The sequence below is a fragment of the Dama dama genome, chromosome 21, assembly GCF_033118175.1.
Source record: "Dama dama isolate Ldn47 chromosome 21, ASM3311817v1, whole genome shotgun sequence".
NCBI classification, from domain to species: Eukaryota; Metazoa; Chordata; class Mammalia; order Artiodactyla; family Cervidae; genus Dama; species Dama dama.
The window spans coordinates 11,429,876-11,445,368 of record NC_083701.1 but is presented as its reverse complement, the minus strand read 5'-3'; the positions used below and the strand labels follow the sequence as shown (position 1 = coordinate 11,445,368).

The window sequence follows — 15,493 nt, the reverse complement described above, 5'->3', positions numbered from 1 at the left end:
GCGAATGAACAACAAATGATGACTTAATACAAGAATGTATGAACAAATGTACAGGACCTGATAGCTGGTGGATAATCTATACACGGTAGTAGCCATTACTATTTCTAGAACTGCATGTAAAATGGGATTGGGGTGGCAGGGGCAGCTGAGTTGAGAATATATTGGGAAATCCAAGAAAAAGGAAAGAATCAGAAGTATCCACCCAAAGGCTCTCTTACAAGCCAATGCTACTTCCAATAAGTACATGTGGGCATCACGGATCAGACATTTCAAATACTGACTCTTTCACCTGGAAGTTCTGGCCTTGAAATAGGAGAAGTGAATCAATTTTGGCTATAGCTTTTCATTCATTATCTATCCATTATGTTTTCCATTAAAAAAAAAAAAAAAAAAAGGAAGCCTGGGGAGGATGGGGGCCCAGGAAGTAGGGGGAGAAAAGGAAGTGAATAGACCTTTCTAAGTCCTGGAAGCTAAAGACAAGGAATTAAAGTAATTCCCAGAGGTCACTTAGGCAAGAACTGGTGGAACACGGGTCAGAACTCGGGCTTCTGGAAAGTTCATTCAGTTCACGTTATGGTTCCCCAGGATGTGGCCCTGTAAACACTTCCGTGAATACCTGACAGAGGTCCCAGGGGAGGCTGATCACAGGCAGCAATTACAAGGATCTCACGTTCTAGAAGAGTTTACTATTATGGCCACCACCAACTGGATAACCGGCTGCACTGTTTTCTGTGCTCTCGCCTGTGAGAACCTCAGGGTCAGATCCGTGGTCTATTTCCAGCCACCGCATGCGCCCCTGTGCTATGCCTTTAGTGACGACATCACACTCCTGGCCTTCATTTTACTTTGCTACCTTATTCTCCCTTTGTCCTCATTTCCTTACTAATTTAATTTGTGTTAAAATGTGTTGGTCTCTTAGAGAACAGGTTATAACCAGCTTATTTTATCTCCGAAGGCGAGGTTTAATGACAAGCCACCTCAAAAATCAACAGTCCCTGCAAAAACCCGATTCTGCCCACAGGCCTGGCTGTCTTCTGATCAAAATCCTGCCTTCGCCATCTCCCCAGTGATGGCTGAACTCATCGCGTGGCGGGACTGCAGTCACGTGACACCTGGGATATCTGGATGCTGTGGATCCAGTGGGGAGAAAGCCCGGGGCGACCTCCCCAAAGATCAGGGCTCCACGCTGCAGGGGCGGGGCGGCACAGGCAGGCGGAGGGTGTCTGCCTGCCGGGGTCCCTTCTCCCCAACGCCATTCACAGCTAGAGGAACAACTGCTGAGACAGGAGAACGGCCACAGCGATCGGCGAGCCGCTACGAGCAGAACTCAGCGGAGCACCGAGGGGGCGAGGGCCACGGGCTCTCCCAGCCACAGGGGATGCCCTCTCACCAGCCGGGAGGACCTGGGCAGGGCACCGAGCCTTTCTGAATCTCAGTGTCCTTACAGTCCAGACCCCCATGTCCTACTCTGTGAAACTGTGGCGAAGAATCCCACGAGGGCTATTAACAGCCCCATTTTACAGCTGGAGAAACTGAGGTAGGAAGTAAACCAAATAGAACCGCTGAAAGCCACAGGGCTACAGGTGGTAGAGACAGATCAGAACCCAGGCAGGGTGACACAGGTCCATACTGGAACTCTGGAGACAGAAAAAGCTCGTGCCTCCGTAAAGCGTTCATATCGTGCTAAGAAAGGCAGAGGAGCCAGCAGGACCACCCTGTGATAATCCCAACGCCAGGAGGGGCAGAGGGTGGGCAGGTGGGGCCTGGCGAGGGCTCAGGGGCTGTGCTACCCACTCCACACGCCCACCGCCCCCCACCCCCCGGCCCTGACAGAACTCAGACAGTCCAGAAGCCCTCACCCTCAGGGGCTGGGAGGAGAAGGGGACTTTTAGGGGAACATAAGTGCACCGGAAATTGATGCTTTCCAACTGTGAGATGGTTGGGATGGCATCATCGACTCAATGGACATGAGGCTGAGCGAACTTCAGGAGGTAGTAAAGGACAGGGACAGCCTGGCGTGCTGCAGTCCACGGGGTCACGGAGTCAGACACAACTGAACAATAACAACAAACAGCACTGGGAAGACGGGCTCCCGGAGGGAGGTTGCAGGCACCGTGAGCGCGCCCTGGGAGCCTGACACCCCACGTGCTTTATTTACAGGACTCTGGCCCTGCCTTCAGCTTCTGGACCACGGAGTCAGCAGGAGACAGGCAGAGATAAAACCTGTGGGGATGACAACATAAAGCATGTGGCCCGAGTTAAGAGTCGCTTCAGCGTGCCTGGTGAGAGGCCTGTCACTGACCTGAGCCTACATGTGTCTGCAAGAAGGTCTCCCCTATGTGCACACACACCACGTCAGATAGACGGCCCGACGGTCATGGAATGACCACCTGGGGTCATCTGCAACATGGACAGTTGTCACTTTTGTACGGACAGGTTCTGTCTTTGTCCCTGGAGATGGGTGGTAGGCGAGTGGCTCTGGCAGGTGGTGATGGGTGGGGAGGGCAGATGACTGCTCGCAGCCCAAAGTTTTCAAAGCTCAAAGGCTCCCTCCTGCTCACTGTCCAGGACACTGACTCTGTCTCATAAAGGGGGAACCTTGCTTCTTAGTGAAAAATGCCCCTCGTCCCCAACAAAACCACCAAAACCAAAACCAAACAAGATGAACGGCAGCTGCGAGTCCTGCTGCTCAGTCAGGTGGAAGGAACCTACGAGAGAGATGATTCTTCAGCCAGAAAACAGAGATGTAGTAAATTTCAACTGCAGACCAATGGAGTAAGGCATGATAAACTTCATGGAGAAATAAGAGAATGTGAATGAACAACAGGATCAAAGCTTAATGAGATTCACAAAGAAGGTTAACCGGAGATTCGTGGTAGGAACACTTGTAGGAAACTCGTGACCGTCAGTGGGACGCTGTCTGGGGTAAAGTCCTTTTGGATGAACCCTGGGGACTCCCGAAGGCCCTGGGGTGAGGGGTGGGGGAGTCTCAGGCAGCCTCAGGGACCTGTGTGTTGCTGATGGGTGCCTGGGCTGTGCCCTCCAAGGCTCCCCCGGCTCGTCTCACTGGGAACTGACTACTCAACACCTGCTGCGAAGTCCCCGAGAAGCCTCCCCACGCAGCTGGACACCCTGGTCCAGCATTTCCACAGTCTGGCTCATAGGGCAGCCTGGCGGTGAAGAACATACTGCCCACGCATCCCCACTCATCTCCATCCTGGAGCACGCGTGTGCAGAGGCCCAAACCCCAGGCACGAGGCGAGCAGAGTGGAGGGCTGAGCACAGACAGCCCACCTGCGCCGGGGCATTCCAAGCCACGTGCAGCTCACACATGTGCCAGTCTGCAGACGGCAGCATGGCTGTTCCCCAAAGCGCCCCAAGTTTGGAACACTTAATGCCTTTAATGATGGCCTTTCCTGGGGATCAGCTGGTAAGCAGACCGCCTGCAATGCGGGAGACCTGGGTTCGATCCCTGGGTTGGGATGATCCCCTGAGGAGGAGATGGCAACCCGCTCCAGTATTCTTGCTTGGGAAATCCCATGGACAGAGGAGCCTGGTGGGCTACAGCCCACGCGGTCACAAAGAGTTGAACACGACCTGGCGACTAAACTGCCAAATCACCAATGCCTTTGAAAGCGTTCAGCTGAGTTCCCTATCGGTTGCAATGAGAAACAAACAAAAAAGCCACAAGGCGACACGCTGGAAGGGGGAGGTGGGACCTGTAAACCCGCAGAGCCAGGGCCCTAGGGGACGCCTGGCTCTTGACTGAAGTTGGTGGCAGGCTGGCAAACTAAAAAGGCAGATGGAGCTGGAAATGGCGCTCCTCGTGGATGGAAATATGATATCCGCCATCAGTTGTCACAGAAATGGTAAGTTACTGACTGACTCTGGGTGGGTTTATTTATTCTCCAGCGATTATTGACTACCTGGCTCAATTCTAGGCTCTGTGGATACAGAAGAGAACCAGATAGGCAAGGGCCCTGCTCTCACGGAGACCAAAACACCAAACACATATAATAAAACATTCTTGTGTCCACGGAGATCCGGGCCTGGAGGGAAACGGGGATGGGGGCTCCCTTAGAGGGGACAGCCAGGCTTAAGAAGGACGAGAAGGAGCCAGGCTTTCAAGCCCACAACAGAGCTGCAGGGAGGAGGTGGCCCCAGGAGGCAAAGAGCCTGGAGGGCCCAGAAGTGAAAGCAGAGCAGTGAGGCTGAGAGCAGGGGGAAGGGGGCTGGGAGAGACAGGAGCCTGACCACCGAGGCCCTGGCGGGTGTCTGGTGCACAAGAAATGCTCAGCACCTTATCATCATTGAGCTTTCTAAGTGGTGACAGAAATATTTTCCCAAACGTTTCTTGGCCGTAGGAGGCTGCGCGATCACACGTGTCTAAGCCCTGGCCCAGCGTGGGTGCGGGCTCCTCCGTCTGCTGAGCGTGCTAAGTGCCCACTGCCCCCCGAGCCCCGTGCGTGGCCCGACCCCGGGCAGCCTGGGCCCTGACTTGAGGATGACTTACCCCAAGGAACTGCGCCTTTGTTTGGGGGCCCGTGAGGTAGTGGGCTGGGAGGGTCGGACAGGGTTCTCTTGTGTCCGGGTGGTGGGGGAGGAGGCCGCTTCTTGGACAGGGTGGAGCTGCCACTAGAGGTCTGGGTGCTTAGAGGGAGTGTTGAAGGTGGGCCAGGTGGACCTGGAAAGGAATCGAACGGGGCAGGAAGGTTAATCCCGGTCTCGCAGACAGAACAGCCCGTATGCGGTTACTCCCGAGCACAGAATGCGGTATGATACACAGAGACGGAAGCAGGAGGCTGGGGATGGCCCAGTCCATCCACCCTGTGACCCACGAGAAGGGTTTTAAAAAAATTGCTGGTAAAAAATTTAAAAAGGAGAATGCGTGCTGTTAAGAAACAAAACGCCAGTCAACATGGAACGCCACTGGGTTTACATCCTCATTCGGGTGCAATGGGAAAAACACATTTCAAACCAATAAACACTGGAACCACTGCAAAACCTACTGAGGAAGAAGACGCACAGCACTGCCAGCAACGTCAATGGAGAGAAGAGCAAAGAACCGACGAAACCTCCAAGCAGCCTCAGACCAGGGTTTTCTCTCCACTGCAACTGCTTCTTCCAGTCAGCAGACTTGGCCAGAAGTTTTTTTTTTTTTTCTCTTTTCTGATGACTTTTATAAATAATGAAAGCTCTAACGTAAAGGGTTACTTGGAAAAAAGGGAAACACAAAAACCCTCTTTTCCCCTCCAATTCCAATTTCTGACCTGTCCTGGAAATCACAAAGGTGAAAAGTGTTATTTGCTCATTCATGTCCTATGCGACCCTGTAGACTGTAGCCCACCAAGGTTCCTCTGTCCATGGGATTCTCCAGGCGAGAACACTGGAATGGGTTGCCATTTCTTTCTCCATGGGATCTTCCTGTCCCAGGCATCAAACCTGGGTCTTTGGCATTGCAGACAGACTCTTTACTGGCTGAGCCACTAGGGAAGCCCCAGAAATCATAAACCATCTATTATACTGCAAAGCTTGAATAAATTGTTTAAGCTTCACTGATTTCTAAAGGTTTTTAAAATTGTTTTAAACACCCTAATTTTATTTTTTAAATTGGAGTATGATTGTTTTACGGCTGCGTTAGTTTCTGCTGTAGAACAATGTGAATCTGCTGTATGTGTGTATACATCCCCTCCCTCTCGAGTCAATGTTTTTAAAAAGATTCCACTTTCTCTAGAGGTAATGACAGGATAGCAATAATGATACTAATATCACATACAGACACACACACACACAAACCATTACTACCATTTCTCATGTTTTTAGGAAAAGAAAGGGATTTTTAAGTAGTATATATGCTGTTAATTTTATTTCAAGTGACACTGAAGTGGCTGGTGTGTGCCTGGGCACCTGGGTAACGCTGGGCACCTTGACAAACCTCTCTTCATGATTATTACCAGGTATGTGATTTAACTAGACAACAGTTTGCACAACATTGAAAGAAGAAAAAAAGGAAAGAAATGAAAAAAGCTAAGGACACTGCCACCTCGAATGTTTAAGGCAGGAGGGTAGGTACCCGGTGCCCCAGAAAGGCTCCAAAAGAGCCTTCTATATTCCACGTATTAAAAGAGAAGCTTAATTACTGCTGGCCTCCTTCCTCGGAAAACAAGCTCTGCTGTATCCCATGATCAACTATGGTCAGTACCAACACAGACTTAAGCCCCTGTCTTTCAGAGATGGTCTTGTCTTGAAGTAAACACTGCTCAGCTCAGGAAAACTGTCATTTGCTTTAGGATGACATGACCCTGGCTGTAGCATTTATTCTCAGTCCTACTGACAGATATGTGATGGAAGTCTGTTACCCCAGAGCAATGCCTAATTATGACACCAGTCACTGCCGTTTCAGAAACGATTTTATTTTTGCAACAATACAGGCATTGTTACTTTAGCCTTGTGTTAGCATAGGGCATCTCAGTTTTTGAAATATGTTCCTATATGGTATTCCCCTCAATTTTCATAACAACTCTGTGAGGCATGTGGGTCAGGTATTGTTCTTGTTGTTAAGTTGTATCCAACTCTTTTGCGACCCCATGAATTGTAGCCCACCAGGCTCCTCTGTCCATGGGACTCTCCAGGCAAGAATACTGGAGTGGGTTGCCATTTCCTTCTCCAGGGGATCTTCCCAATCCTGGGATTGAACCCGCTTCTCCTACACTGACAGGTGGATTCTTTACCACTGAGCCACCTGGGAAGCCTGGGGTCAGGTATCAGTGGCCACATTTCGCAGCTAGGAAAGTGGAGCTGGAGTGATAAACGTTAGGTAGCCGAGAGGGGCTCGGCTGGACCACGATGCCGGTCTCTGGGGCTGGCAAGGGCTCGGCCTGTCCTAAAAGCCAGGCCAGCATTTTCTGGGCTCGGCACACGTTGATGCAAATGGCAACAACAACGTTCGGTACTAGGAAGTGTAACTTTCCTCTTGGAAACAGATGGAGAATAGATAATAGACAATGGTGAGATTCTCCGGCAGGGTCGTCTTTAGTGCCACCTAGGGACTTCTCGAGGTAGCGCATCTGAAAGGCCATTCAGTGGGTTCCAAATCCTGCCTGGAAACACAGACGGCCAATGGGGCCATGTCTCTGGGCAGAGCGCTCTGTGTACGTGATTTTAGGAGGGAGCAAACCAGAGCAGTCCTGCAACCAACCACAAACCAAGCAAAATCAAGCTTTCTGAATCATCATGTTAAAAATGTAGGGGTTCATGTTCCCTTCATCACGTCATCAGGCTGCCTTGCCTCACTTTCTTCACATCGGCTGCCGCAGTCTCTAATTATTCCTTTTCTGCTTACTTGTCACGGCCTCCTTCTCCACCATGCTGCAGGTTCTATCGAGGTCAGGCTTTTCTCTGGCCTGGTAAGCTGAATTTAATAATGCAGTGTCGAATAAATGGATGAATAAACTGCTACTTCTCTTGTTTTAAGGCTAGTGATCCTTAAGGAAGATAGAATGTCTCACTTAGGGAGACAGAGCAGAAACCAGGGAGAGAGGGGACCTAGTGAGGGTGGCTAGAAGTTCGAAGAGAAACATTCAATACTGTAATCTACCTTCACAGAAAACACACATACCCAGATCCACCTACCGTTCTGGTATAGAAGCCACAGAAAGGAAGGTGCCACTGAATCTTCCCAACTAGTAGGTTATGAGTTAAAAAAGGATGAAAAACATTATATCAGACCCCAGGGAAGCAGACAAAAATTTTTTAAGTTGTAAAGAGCTCAAAAGATTTCAAAAATGAGTAACTCATCTTTAGGCACTGAAAACGATGTTTTAAGTGAAATAAACCTGAGGACTGGCCCAGTCAGGAAAGAAGCAATTCCTGCAGGGTAAAGAAAGCTAAAACAGGGACTTCCCCTGGTGGTCTAGTGGCTAAGACTCCACATTCCCAAAGCAGGAGGCCTGGGTTGGATCCCTGGTCAGGGAACTAGACCCCACATGCCACAACTAAGCCTGGTACAGCCAAATAAATAAATAAAATATATATTAAAAAAAAAAAAAGAAAGCTGAAACAAAAGAGAACAGGAAAGAGTAGACACAGCATCAAACATACTCAAAAGGGAGGCAAGATTAACAGGTGGGGAGGGGAGGGACTTGGGCAGCCGAGGCATGTGGGAATAGGCAGAAAACACCCTAAACCACAGGGCCCACTAACATTGGCTATTATGTCAAATTATCTGCCAACACTTTTCTTAAAAATATGGGTCTAGACTTACAAAGTTGCTATAAATAACGCTGAGGTTACATTATTAGAAAGGCTTTCACGAGGAGGCAGGGTGTAGCGCAGCTCTTGCTGGGGGTCCGCGTGGCTGGGCTGTGGTCCTGTGTTGCCAGCGGCCTCTTGGGTCTCTTGTCTGTTGGACACTCTTCCCGTGCCTTCAACTTGAGCGGCCCCCCTGGACACGCCCTGAGCTGTGCTGCCGAGAGCTTCTCCCGGTCATCAGCTTGGGGAGGCCCCTCACGGAGGCCGACACGTGGCCAGGGCTTGGGAAGCTCACCAGCCTGGTGATGCTGTACATCTCAGGAGCCACGGTGCCCGCTGCGGTCCCTCCATCTCAGCGTCTGTCAAGGGCCAGCTCCAGTGTGACCTTATCCAGAAGCCTGTTCTAACCCTCCTGTGCCCTGGAGCAACTGCGGCTATGAATATTTCTGCACACACAGGCTGACTGGTACTGCACACTCTCTACCCAGCAACAGACCCACACTGTCTCCTCCCCAGGCTGGAAGCCTCCTCAGGGCAAGGGCCACACTGTTCTCCTCTCTTTCAGTGCCCGGCACGTTCTGGGCACAGCCTACGGACAAAATTCACGGTCTAAGTCGGGAGGATTCTTCTTCAGTGTCCTTGTATCTTTGAAAAGAAAGTGAAAGTCACTCAGTTGTGTCTGACTCCTTGTGACCCCATGGACTATAGTCCATGGAATTTTCTAGGCCAGAATACTGGAGTGGGTAGCCCTCCCCTTCTCCAGGGGATGTTTCCAACCCAGGGATTGAACCCATGTCTCCTGCACAGTAGGCAGATTCTTTACCAACTGAGCTATCAGGGAAGCCCTTGTACCTTTGGTTCTTAATAAAACAGAGAACCCAGAGGCCCCCTATGCTAGGAGACCAAAGGTACACTCTGAAATTTCAATTTAAAGAAAAACCTAGAAGGTGACTTTAAAAATTAACCTGACAGTTTTGGGCAGAAAACTGTCTATAGAAGTATAATATATATATTCTAACATGCCATATGTGTTAATGACAGGAGCTAATGACAGAGTTATACAGACAACTCTGGACAAGGCGAATGAAAAATTTAGCATTTTCTTCTTTTAAAATTTAGCACTGTCTAATGGTTTTCACAGTATGGAGCTTCAAAGAGAGGAGAGTTTACATCACTTAAAACATAGGTAAAGATGCACTATCTTCATTTAGAGAAGAACTGTCTGTGTACAAGGAAGAAGCTACAAACACCTCCTTGCTCAGAAGGGGAAACGGAGGCAGAGTGCGGTGGAGGGAGCGTGTGGAGAAACCATGGTGGGTCAGCCGTGGAGCCGGCGGCGGGGTCCCAACACGGCGGTGAGACGCTGTGACGGACCCAGCATCACAGAACACACGAGAGCTGTTCACGTCTCCTTCAACCTCCTTCCGGGAACATTAAGAGGAAAGAGCCAAACTCAAGGGGCTCAGGGTTGGCTCCTTAACACTTCCTCATACATACTTCTATGCAAGACGCAGAGCAAGGACTTCCTTTCCACGCCCTGGCAGTCAGGTGGCCGGGCTGGCCAGCCTGCGCCAGTGACCACGGCCCAGGGCGGGAATGACAGAGGTGCTCTCGGCCAGCGCAAGGTGACACATGTGATGCTTTAAAAAGGAGCGAGAGAGACTGAAAAAACAGGCCACAAAAATCTCCCATCCCACAATGCCCACCCCCAACCAAAACCTAGAAAATTCAACTGGAATGAAGGACAGTGGTCCCTGGGAAGTATTAAAATCAAGCCATTCAAATTGCTATCTTCCTATGAGATTAAAAAAAAAATCCCGGGAAACTTAAAGAGTCATCAGCATATGAATCATGTCCCTCTGGGGGAAAACATCTCCTAGGCTCCCTGACTCACACTCTGAGGGTGGTCGGCCACCTTCAGACCCCTGGGGGGCGGTCTCCTCCCTGGCCACCCTTCTCTGTTGCCACAGACCTCAAAAGAGAGTCAGAGAAATGGTGTAAAAGGCTTAAACAACTGAGTGTGGGCATAAACATCCTGCAGGCGAACTGTCTATCACATTCAGCAGATCAACTGTCTGTCATGCCCCCAGGACATCTGGGTTAGTTTTCTGAGTATCCCGTCCTTGCTCTGGCCACACATTTCTGGGATGTGCTTTCATTGATTCCGCTGTTGTTTATTCATGCAACAAGCGCTGACGGAGCACACCTGTGCTGGGGATGCAGGGACAGCTCACTCACAGCATCCCTGCAGGAGCGGAGGGGGGAGTGGATGGGAGACTTCCTCCACCCTTTCTTCAAACCTGCAGCGGCACCCGCAGCTGCCCCGATGGCCAGCTCACCCCTCTCTCGTCCACTGAGCCCGAGCTCCACCCTTTGCTACCTTCCCAGGACCCGGGACACTTGCAGAACTGAACATCTGCAGCAGGACCAAATAGGCTGTGGTGCTACATACTGAAGGCCCACGCTGTGCCAGTCACTTTGCGGAATGACTTCACGCTCTAAGCAAGGACCCCGCCAGATGCCCAATCCTGAGTTTTCAGACGAAGAGCCTGAAACTCGGCAAGGTGAGCTGAATGTGAGAAGGAGCAGGGCGGGACACGCTTAGCACTTGAGAACGCCATGCAAACACGATCACTTTCCTTCCCACACGTAAGGGCACGTGAGCCAAGCTGACCGCAGGAAGTGGCTCCTGTTTCGAATCCCTTCTACAAGTCACGGGTGGGCCAGGCTTCTTGTTTCTCACCAGCTTGGAATCTGATGTCCTGCTGTGAATGGCCTGGAAGAACACTCCTGATTTTAGCAGGGAGGGACGTCTATGTTCGAATACGGGATTTTTGGGGGGCAGGGGGTGAGCAGTCTACCCTCAGCTGACCACGGCTGCCATGGCAGTCTCTCAGCACTTGATTCAGCAGCTGGATCATTAAGTCAGTCTGGTCTTTGTCTTCTGGGCCTTTGGTAAAGAGCTAATGAGAAATTTATTCAAGGCAGCAACAGATACATACTCTGGCGTTCAGTCAGTGTATTTTATGGGTTTCTGCGTCCCCTTGAGATAGAATTACAGGAAGGGGTACAGGGAGATGAGGGGGGCCTCCTGGCTCCTAGGACTCTGTGTCATTTCCCCCTGTAGACCTCAAGATTCTCAATGACCTGGAGGCTCTGAGAGGCTATCATCACTTTTTTTTTGTAAGCACAATTAGGTCCTCTTTAGGATAAAGAGAGGAACGCTGCTCTGAGCAGACTGCTACCCTGATGGGGAACACCATCACCCAGAGGTGAGCGGCAATATAGCCTTCTTACAGAGCACCGGCACCCTGACCTGGTAGTGATGTAAAAGGTACGTTCCAGCATAACGCATGGGATGGGAAGAACCACGCCGGCGGGTGAATAGGCCTGTTGCTGCTCTGGTCACGGGTTATCTCTGATGGGCACCGTTCGTGCCCAAGTCTTATTTTAACTTCCTCCACTATTTTATAATCTCTGAGGCCATTTGGGGTCTAAGAACACTGCTCCCATTTATAACACTATTTCAATGGAGAATAAGCTCTGAAAAAACACTGTTCTGAATAAATCTCACATTCTCCAGAAAAGAGCCCCAGTGTGACTCCAATAGGCACGGCATTGTGCCTGGGGAGCCCCTGAACCTGCGTTACCACAAGCCAAGCACACAGGCAGGATTCTGCACTTAGATTTACTGGCTGAGGCCAGACCTGGAGTGCCAGCTCTGGGCACCTCTCGGATTCCCCTGGGCGGCGCTCAGTCGCGTCCAACTCCTTGTGACCCCAGGGACTGTGGCCTGCCAGGCTCCTCGGTCCACGGGATTTCCCAGGCAAGAATACTGCAGTGTGCTGCTGTTTCCTTCTCCAGCGGATCTTCCTGATCCAGGGATCGACTCTGGGCCTCCTGTGCTGGCGGATGGATTCTTTTACCACTGAACCACCTGGGAAGCTCCCCGCCACTCGGCAGGGTGACTCCTTAATGTTACCATTTCTGCTTCTCAACCTGTCCCCATGGAGGTGGGAATACATGGACTTTCTGGGCAGGGTGTTCTACGGATTACAGAAACGGGGTGGGGAATCTGCAGACTGTCACTCCCAGCACAGTAACCCTCCTCTGATAAGATCCTGCCCTGGTTGGCGTCTCCCGGAAAAACCACTCCTCATCAGAGCGCACGGGAATGTGGGTTGGGGTCACACAGCACCTGGGTGAGGACCCCAGCCACCGAGACCCTCAGGGCAGTGACTCAGCCTCCCTGAACCAGGGACCCCATCTGCCTGGTGCCACCAGCTGTCCTATGCACCTCATTCTGTGAGCGTGGAAAAAGAGGCTCTGGGTTTAGGGTCACTCGTAAGGCAAGAGCTTCGTAACTATTAACTATCACTGTATTACATTTTAGTGTCGAGGAAAGAAACTTCTCAAAGAAGAATGGAAATCCCACCCTGTATTACACAGCAAAGAGCACTGGTTTTGGAGCCACGTGACCCTGGATGGACCCTCAACTCCACCACTTACCGGCTGCACGACCTTGGGTGAGTCACTCTACCTCAGTTTCCTCATCTGTACAGTGGGCACAAAAGCACACACCTCACGGGAAGTTGTGAGGTTCACATAAGACAAGGCACGAGGCGTGCCCGTAATGCTATTTCTCGGCTGTAACGCAGCAGACGGCAGGGTCCCTGTTTCAAGCCGCCCTGACGTCACAGCCCTGCTGCTCACACTCACCCCGAGATTATGACCTCAAAGCCGGGTGGCTTCCCAGCACTGAGGATGGAGTCACGCGGCCCGTCCCAAGGCTCGTACCTTTCGTGGCGTTTCTGGGAGGCAGCGGGGGCGCCTCCGCGATTGGTGACGTGGGTGAGTCTGTGCTTGCGGAGAAGATCTGGTTGGTGAAGGCGCCGTAGGAGAGTCGCTGCTTGTCCCTCGGCGTGCCGAAGCCTGGCAGTGAGAGCTTGTCCTGCGGGGAGATGCTGGACGAGTGGCAGAAGCTCTGGGGTCGGGGGGAGCGCTCCTTCTTGATGGGGCTCGGCTGGCAAACCAAACAACAGTGCGGGGGGTCAGCCGTAATCAAGGTGTCCGCGGGACGTGGGCAGGGCAGGCTCAGGAGGGGATGGGGTTCCTGTGGCTCTGCCCATCGGGAATCAGTCACACGAAAACTTAAAGAGTCATGACACAGCACAAGGAAGACATCTAGAGAGTTCACGTCTGACTCCTGTCATCACCAGGGTCCCCCTAGGGACATGCCTGTGAGGGCTCACAGTATTCAGAAGCGTAAGGTTACAGACTTAATCTTTTTTTTTTTTAATTTTTAATTTGTATTGGGGGTATACCCAATTAACAACCTTGTGGTAGTTTCGGGAAGAGAGCAGAGGGACTCACACACATACATGTATCCACTCTCCCCAAGCTCCCCTCCCAGCCAGGCTGTCACTAAGCCTGAGCAGAACTCCCCCCGCTCTGCAGCAGGTCCTTGCTGGTGATCCATTTTAAATACAGCAGCCTGTGCGTGTCCATTCCAAACTCCCTAACTGTCCCTTCCCCCATCCCTCCTTTCTGTTAACAACCATAAATTCGCTAAGTCTCACAGATATAACCTTATCCACAGATACCTCCCCTGTGCAGGACAGTTCCCCAGCGTCTGGACAGTGAATCCGTCTGTAATCTACGCTAACTGTTTGTTCCCACTCAGCCCTTTGATGTCCACGCTCTCCACCACCCTCCCCCTTCTCATTCTGCATCCTCTTGGGAGGGAACCTCACCCATGCCTGTGGCCGTAACTGCCAGCTAACATTGATGACTTATTAACATCAGTTAAAACAATTGATGCTTTTGAACTGTGGTGTTGGAGAAGACTCTTGAGAGTCCCTTGGACAGCAAGGAGATCAAACGAGTCAATCCTAAAGGAAATCAACCCTGAATATTCATTGGAAGGACTGATGCTGAAGCTCCAATACTTTGGCCACCTGATGCAACGAGCAGACTCATTAGAAAAGACTCTGATGCTGGGAAAGATTGAGGGCAGGAGAAGAAGGGACGCAACAGAGGATGAGAGAGTTAGATGGCATCACTGACTTGGTGGATATGAGTTTGAGCAAGCTCCAGGAGATGGTGAAGGACAGGGAAGCCTGGCGTGGTGTAGTCCACGGGGTCTCAGAGTCGAATACAACTGAGCAATTGAACGACACATGTTGATGACTCAGGCCTGCACACCTAAGCCCAACCTCTCGGATTCCAGACACTTCCAACCCCCCGGTGACAGCAACGGCACCCATGCAACCTCCAGATTTAGAACCTCAGTGGCGCAGAGAGTCACCTGGTCCTGCACGGGTAAGTCAGGTCATGAGACCAAAATCAACCTCACAGAGAATGGGTCTTATCTGCACAGTGGAGAAAACCCGGGAGCAGCGCTGGGATTCCGAGGCATCATCTCCACTCACTTTGTCATCCAGGTCGTCATCACTTTCATCCATCTCCTCCTGTCGAAGATTCCACTCATATTCCACGTGGACATGTGGATTGAACTTTCCAGATTTAGCCTGGGAAAGCTGAAAGTGACAGCAGGCGGAACCGTTTCAATTTAAAGGCGAGACACCCTGACATTATATAAACGCCAAGTAGCTTCCACCTCATTCCTGGTTTCAGATTAATCACCAGTGGCTGCAATGCAGGCAAAACTCTGATTACACAAATGGGACAGACCTGAGAGGTAGTGCCAAGAATCACAGGCAGAGCCTTTCTAATTTGGATGACTTTTCTTCGAAATGAAAAGTTTTCTTAACATTATGAATATGCATCCCAAGAATTTACAACTGTAAATTGTTGGAGGGAAAACTGGAGTCAGAAAAGTTTGAGAGGTCTGCCTCTAAAGTCAGATGGCCCCGGTTCCACTCGGGGTACACTTTCTTAGTCATAAAACAGGGCAGGAGTGACTCAACTTCCTCAAAGGATTCTTACAAAAAATAAAGAAGGACAACTGCTGGGCCTGGGCACTTGGCAGAAACTCCAGGGAGCATCACTTATCCTTCCTGTCTTACCCTTCTCTGTGGCTAAGAGAATCATGCTCTATGCAAAGGCCCAGAGGTCTAAGCAAGAACTAGTGGGACTAGAGATGAGTGTGTACATAGAATGGGCAGGGCAGGGCATTGAACAAGCTGGAAATCATTACACTCTGAGCTTTACTTGCCCTATTTTTGGAACTGGCTTCCCAAATAATTCTATTTTTTTAAAAAAATTATCTTATTTCATTTTA

The 15,493-nt window shown here is 50.8% G+C and overlaps 1 protein-coding gene across 4 annotated transcripts in view; it reads right to left on the bottom strand.

The window, feature by feature from the left end:
- The window catches only part of ASAP1 (ArfGAP with SH3 domain, ankyrin repeat and PH domain 1), a 328,727-nt gene that overhangs the window by 19,401 nt on the left and 293,833 nt on the right, over positions 1-15,493 (bottom strand). For 3 of the 4 annotated variants that reach the window (XM_061123183.1, XM_061123186.1, XM_061123184.1), the window contains 3 exons: positions 14,682-14,789; positions 13,048-13,273; positions 4,514-4,684 (listed from right to left, as the gene is read on the bottom strand). In XM_061123183.1, coding sequence (XP_060979166.1) covers positions 4,514-4,684; positions 13,048-13,273; positions 14,682-14,789 — 505 coding nt within the window. The remainder of the gene's footprint in view (positions 1-4,513; positions 4,685-13,047; positions 13,274-14,681; positions 14,790-15,493) is intronic. The other variant, XM_061123185.1, reaches the window with a different exon arrangement.